At 29.5% G+C, this 7,388-nt stretch overlaps 1 protein-coding gene across 1 annotated transcript in view; it reads right to left on the bottom strand.

Moving 5' to 3' along the window:
- Positions 1-1,137: 1,137 nt before the first annotated feature.
- LOC105363042 (tetratricopeptide repeat protein 25) overlaps positions 1,138-7,388 on the bottom strand; it is a 12,423-nt gene continuing 6,172 nt past the window's right edge. The window contains exons 6-7 of the mRNA XM_011500613.1: positions 3,453-3,595; positions 1,138-1,287 (exon numbers count right to left, since the gene is read on the bottom strand). Of these exons, the coding sequence (XP_011498915.1) occupies positions 1,138-1,287; positions 3,453-3,595 (293 nt within the window). The remainder of the gene's footprint in view (positions 1,288-3,452; positions 3,596-7,388) is intronic.

The raw sequence follows: 7,388 nt of genomic DNA, 5'->3' as shown, positions 1-7,388 counted from the left end.
ATAGCGCATCTTTCAAGAAATAATAGGACGACGAAGCCGGGAATACATCAGTCGGAACCATAGGGAAATAATGCAAGCGAGATGAAGCGAAAAGCAGAGATGCCCTGTGCCAGTGACAGCTTTTAATGAGAAGCATCCCGAGAGCGAGAGATATCTCGTTCAAAAGTTACAACACGAAGGATGTACCAGGGATGCTGCCCAGGACGACGCCAAGTCTGTGGAAGAGAAACTTTCCCATGAGGGAGGAAGAAGGTAAGGAGAGCGAGGAGATGGGTGCGATCCTCGTAATAAGGAACGAGTCCTTGACTCCCGGACTCTTTTCGGGATGCCAATGAAATTTCGCGACAAGGCTTGGTAAATGCCTTCAACGTCGGATATTTTGCAATAGAGACCGACTGCAATTGAAATTTCATCTCGAAGGCTCACTTCCTGCACTTTGACCTGAACTGCCAGTCGTTTCAATAAATAATAAACGCCGACGCGGCTGAAATAATCTATGCGACTGCAATGCTTTTCAAATGCTCTTTTTATTAGGACAATGTGATTCTCCTTCTCTGAGACACAAGAAAAAAATCCGAGAAAACTTACGCACCTATTGATAATCAATGTTTACATAAATTATACAACACTGCTGTGTGATAAAAATCGTTTTAATACTTTAATTTATTTATAATGAAATGAAATTAACTTGCAATTAAAAAATTTTATTTCAAACGCATTTATCTGTCGACGTTTTCGAAATTATGTAGTAGAATTATTACAGATTTTTAAAACAACTCGCTGCCTTCATTATAATATGGATTTGAGCAAACGATTTGATGGTTTTTTAAATCATTCATGACACATATAATATTAGATAGGTATTTGGTAAGGTTGTGGATGTAAAATGACTGGTGGTGGACTTTTCCCTTTCCGAAAGCCGTAAAAAAATCGGACGAACCAGTCGTTGATTCCACTCGGTGATCCAACAACGCTCGATTATGCTTCAAAATAGTATCGATCGGCTTGGAAAGCTCAAGCGACACCGACAAAGATCCAATGCGATACGGTTGTTCGACTCGCTTCGATAAGCACGATTGCTGATAACATTTCATTGCCTTCGTGCACTGCTCGATAACGACACCTCGAGCTAAGGATCTAATCCATGAAACGATCTTCAACGAAATGTTTCTCCATCTCGCAGAGCTCTTCAAAGTCGTGTGACTTCAGACCCTTCAAGTAGCTCGACATCCCCAAAGTGTTTTCGCACTGATTATCACTGGCCAATGATATCAAACTCTCGCTATCCTATTGGAGGGGAAAAAAAAATGGATAAGCAGAAAAGCAATATTTTTAATTAATATTGATTTTTTCGGTTGAAATTTCGTAGACGAGAAAACATGATTATTTAGTGAAAAATATATTTTACATACACGAAGCTGAGTGTAAGTTTCACTGACATTATGGTGTTTATATATTTGTCGGCTTTCGGCTTTCATAAAATCCATATTTCTAAATTTATTTTATATTAATAAGAATTTGGCTTCGTATTAGTTAAATTTGTGTTAATCACATATATTTCAGTAGAAATAAACAATGAAGTTGTGGATAAAGATAAAGGTTATTTTAATTTCTTTAATTTATACATAAAATTGACTAGCTGAAATTGCTCGTATAATTTAAAAAAATTATCATTTAATTATACGTATTTGAAACATTTGCAATGATATCAGTATTATTTCATATTCACCATTGTATAATGATAACACATAATTACATAATACAAACAATAATATAAGATATTAAATGTTTTTCCATAGTAAGTAAAAGAAATCGTGTGTGCGCGTGTGCGTGAGTGTGGCTACTCATAATTCTTGAGCATAATTTTCAGTGAGAACAATAATTAATTAAAAAAGAACAAACAAAATTTGTTTGTTAATAAAAGTTAATAATTAATTTTTATTTAATTTTTAATTTTTGTTAATACAAGCACGATTTCTCATTCACCTCTTTATTTTTTATTTATTTTTCATTATCCCGAAGTGAATGATTCTTTTCAAATAACATGTTGTATTTAGATTTATAATAATTATTAACGAACAATAATCAATTGTAGGTATCTTTTATAAACATTAAACGTATTTCTAACATAATTTAAGAAATTCTTAGCAATTAAAAGTCTTTTTATAGATTGTCCTTAATTATTATAGTCTAATAAAAAATGAATGCTTAAACGTAATTTGTAAATGAGCTTAAATAACATTTATAACCGTGTAATTGCATTTTTATACAAATAAACAAAATAAGTCCAAATGCAATTCTAAATCATGAAAGTCAGTAAAAGTACCAGCGTACTAGAGAAATTCATAACATTCTAGAAAAGTAAATGGTACACTTCAATAATAATAGTGAATTATGGAATGCTCGACAATATTGGAGCCATCGAATGAAAGTAGCTAAACATTTATTATATATGAGATAAAAGTGGAATATAAGTAAGACAAATGAATATATATTTCTCCTTGTACAACATATACATTCAATAAATATTTATGTTAATTATAACGTCCGCAAACATTTAATCAGACTTTTAACAGAAGAATAACTTATATATTTCTTTTTAATTACATTTAATCAATTAACAAAGATTTTTTTATTTATTTATTTAATTTTCAACCAGTAGTGATATTTGTGAAGGATATTTACCTAAATAAATAGTAATCTAGTAAACAATTTATAGAATTTGTTTCATTTATATAGTCCCTTTATTACATTACTTTCTTTTTTTCTTGTTTTTCTGTTTTTTTTTTTTTCATTTTTTCTTTCTTTCTTTAATTAATAGACAAAAATATTCTTTCAAATATAAAAATATTCTAAAGTTAAATAATGAATCGATTGATCCAAAGAATCGTGTATTAATAATTTGATTAAAATCCTTAAAAACGGTCAAACTTTTTTTAATAGATTAACGTTATTATTATTATTATTATTATTATTATTATTATTATTATTATTATTATTATTATTATTATTATTATTATTTTTGTTGTTGTTGTTGTTGTTATTAATATTATTATTGTCATTATTATTATTATTGTTGTTGTTGTTATTATTATTATTATTATTATTGTTATTATTATTATTATTAAAGAGTAGTGATAAATATTTGCGAAAATCTCTCAAAGCGCCACATGATGATTATGAAATCATAAAAAATGTTTCAAAATTTATTATACGATTATAAACAATAATCCTGCTCGATGATAATGAAATTGGAAATAAAAATGAAATGTCATTGAATAAATATTGTGCTCCCTGCCGTAACATCGAGGGCTGACATTTTGTTTTCAAAAAAAAAAAAAAAAACATACTTCCTCTCGCAATTTACATATGGTATCCAATGACGCTCGTAAGCGACACATCAAAACGTAAAATGAAAAAGAATGTCGATATAAAATCATGGGATTTCTAACCAGACTACAGCTGAAGCTCGGGAAGGTCAGTTCGTCGTAGGGTGAAAAGTACGTTGCAGATTTATCGTTCGCTTCCTCGAAGATGGTAGTGTGGGCGGTGCTCCTCATATCAATTGAATCGACTTCGCTCTGAATTGCCTCTACTGGAACGAACAGTCATAGAGATATTTTTAAGTATGTATATTGGATTAGATGGATATTCGTATAATGCTCGGATGCTCAATTTTAAGAGGGTCTAGAATATTTGCCAATCGTTCCTTTCGATCTACTTTCCTTTTTCAGAAAATGAGCTCACGTGCACAACACCGAATCTCCTCGCTCGTTTTACAGTTTTTTCTTCGGCTTTCAACTAAAGTCGCCATATTAAAATATTTCTATCGATTGAATAATGAAAGTCTTTTATTTCATCGTGAGTATCGGTTATATTATTTACATACGCTCTATTTCATTATTTAATGACACTATATTATTCTTGAACAAATTATTACTTCGAACCCTATAACGTGTATGACATTAAAATCATTTATAGTTTTTAGCAATATTTTTTATATTAAACACTTGTAATTGAAAATTATTGTTATTTTTATAACGTATTTACTAATATACATATACTTCATTTAATACTTGGTGTGACATATTTCTGGCACATCAGATGAGTAACGTGAAAATCCCGAATAATCTGAAAATTTTCTATTTCTATGATTTCCTCGGTAAATTAACGTTCGATTACATTAAGCACAATACAACAATTTATCTAAGAAATACATGTAACTATTACGAGTGTTAAAATAATGTACTTGAAATCGGACTCAATAACATACATAAAAATATTGTACAAAAATTATTTAAAAAATATAAATCCTTTTTAATATATTTCCAAAATTATAATTTATAATTTCACTATTAGTATTTAAGTTTCTTGAATATTTTATAAGTTTTACGCCAGTGAAAATGAATGCTATTTAAGTGTAATTGTTTAAATTTTTCTTCTTTTTTTTTTTTTTTTTTTTTTTTTTTTTTTTTTTATTCACCTATTTACGTAACACGAATGTGAAATAACAATTCGTTACAAAATCAAAGTCTACAGCCGTGTTCCTTTTTTATAAAGGACTCGTATCGTACTGTTGAATCAAAAGCAGGACTCGTTTTTCCTAGAGCGATAATGTTTGCACTCAATGTTATTGCCGAGGGGAATCGTATTTATTAGTTTCTCCCGCTTAGTGAGAGCACGAATTATACGTTTCCGAAGCTGTTAACAACACGAAGAGGATAAAAAGTTCTTTTATAAAGGACTTTTGGTGAGAGTATTCATCACCTCGCGACCAGGTACTCGGTTGGATCTTTCGAATATAAACTTACGATTACGAATTACGATAAAAATTTGTATCGCATTATCTTCCAGTAAAGCTCCTCGAATAATAGCGATTTAATCAAAGTTATCCGATATTTTATGTTAAATTTTTAACGATGAAAATCTGGATTTCAGTAAGCCGCGATATATATATATTTCTTTTTGTCACTACGTAGTACAAAGTAGGATAAATCTCTTCAACGTGCTCGAATATTATTATAAATAAATTGTAGATAATTTGCAAATACTTGACAAATTTCACTTTCAACGATATCATTTGTCTTTTATTTTATTATTTATGCATACTTTACTAATGTCCAATCATCTATCGAGCATTGATATCTTTATTATTAAAGTTAATGTGTGAAGGATTGAGAAAGCTTTGTGAATTTAATATAATTTTGTTAAAAATAAACTTCTAGAATAGCAATGTAATTATTCCAATTCTTTTAATTTAATAGGAAAATATGAGCGCAAGCACGATGACGCCTGTGCTTAAATTTTCTAGAAATATAGCTATTACGTCATTCCTCGCTCACTTTGAAAACTATTACATAACATGGACAACATCTCTACTTATTAAACAACAAATAACAACCAAAGTATATAGGGAATCTGCACACGTAAGAACGAGAATTTAAAAAGTCTTCCAACATAGTTAAAGTTTCATACGAAATGTAAATAAATTATTCAATAACATAAAATAGTATTCTTAAATATATACAAATTTATAGATTTCTTGGATAAAAGAAAAAATAAGAAAAGAAAAAAACTTGAAATAAAAATAATAAATTTTAAAATAAATAAATAAAACATAAACTTTAATTTTAAATACTTCAATAGGGTGTAAGTAGCACAAAATCTATTAAATGATATTTTTTGTCTCTTAAATTTGATGAAAGTATCATCGAGCGATATAAAGTTTCAATTCCATAAACTTTTTCATTTTTAGAGATTATTAAAGATCAGAAAAGCCAAGGAGTATTCAACATTAATCTGCAGAGGACCATGAGGATGCTAACTTTTGGAAATAAATCCAAATGGATCCTTTGTCTCTTAGCTCGCTTCAGAACGTCGGCCAATATTGTTTCCGCCCGTCCCCACGGGGGAAATGCAAAAGCGGAAATGCGATTCTCCAGTCCGTTGTAAGGGATTCAAGTCACACATACGACACTCTATTATAATTTTAAACCCGTCGTCCGTTGCGTCTTTTTTTCTTGAAAAACTCAACCACGAGTCTTTTTGTGGACTCTGTCAATGATCAATGATAGTCGCGTTATATTATTTATCAGAGGGACGAATTTTCTTTTTCTTCAAATTTTCCTTTACTATGACTATTAACGAGGGAGAATTACATTGTCATGTCGGCATTTACAATAGTCAGAAACTACTTGGATCACGATTGCCCGTATGGGAAGAAGCTCTCTTAATATCTCAGCTCTTTAACTTTCTATTGGCACTACTAAGAAATCAGAAGATATATATATATGTGTGTGTGTGTGTGTGTGTGTGTGTGTGTGTGTGTAGTAAAAATTTTATGTAAATTTGAGTATAGCTTGTCGTATCTTGATAAAGTACACCCTCATGTTTTTTCATTGTAGATATGCTTGTTCTTCCTCATCATGTTCTTTCCTAATTCTCTTGCGCAAACAGTACTTGCGAGTTCCGCTAGACTAAAATGCTTAACTTCCAAGTCCTTCGATACTGCTGAATCATCAAGTATTTCTGGATGTGTTGAAAATAGAGTAGTTGCTATAAGCTGACATGTCACTGCATTCATAGGGGTGCATTTGGCAAATGTCCCAAGTTTACGAGCAACAATTTTGTGCCCTAAACCCATTGGCTCTTATACAAATTCTCACCAGCTCAACAACTTTTTAGTACAAGTGTATAAACTTGCGAAAACAAAAAATAATGCAATGATCGCTATAGCTATTAACAATAGTAATTGTAATAGTACAGAATTATGGAAGAATTTAGAAAAATGACGAAATTTTAGGTCACATTAATGTCATTACACATACCTTCATCAATTATAATGTCCTTAATAATTATATTCCTCAATTATAAGACTGTAAACAATATGAATTATTTTATTATTTGAATAAATAATATGCCTTCTAATGACAAACATTAGATATAGCAAAATTGTATTTTATATAAAATTTAATATCAACTGAATTCATAACAAGATTTGGTGTTTAGAATAATATGATCATCTGATTGTGAGAAAGTTAATTTAGATATATATATATAAAAGTTATCTAATACAAATATCGTATATAATATAATATAATGTAATATAATAATCGTATAGAAAGTCGCGAGAAAGACAATTAATTCGAGGATAAAGTTAATTGAAGTATTAAAAATTTGTATTCATTCTTGTAAAGTAAAGTTTCCCGTTTAATACAATAGTGAAAAAATAAATCTCAAGATCTCACTTTTCATTCCAAATTATTTTGTGAACGAAATCAACGATATAACGAAATATCGAAAAATTATAATTTGTTATAATCTCAATAAACGAAAATGTATAATTTATGTATGTTTTTTTTTTTTTTTTTTTTTTTTTTTTCTGGCAA

Source organism: Ceratosolen solmsi, unplaced genomic scaffold (assembly GCF_000503995.2).
Source record: "Ceratosolen solmsi marchali unplaced genomic scaffold, CerSol_1.0 scaffold56, whole genome shotgun sequence".
NCBI lineage: Eukaryota > Metazoa > Arthropoda > Insecta > Hymenoptera > Agaonidae > Ceratosolen > Ceratosolen solmsi.
The sequence above is the reverse complement of the archived record's forward strand: the minus strand, read 5'-3'. Positions and strand labels throughout refer to the sequence as shown.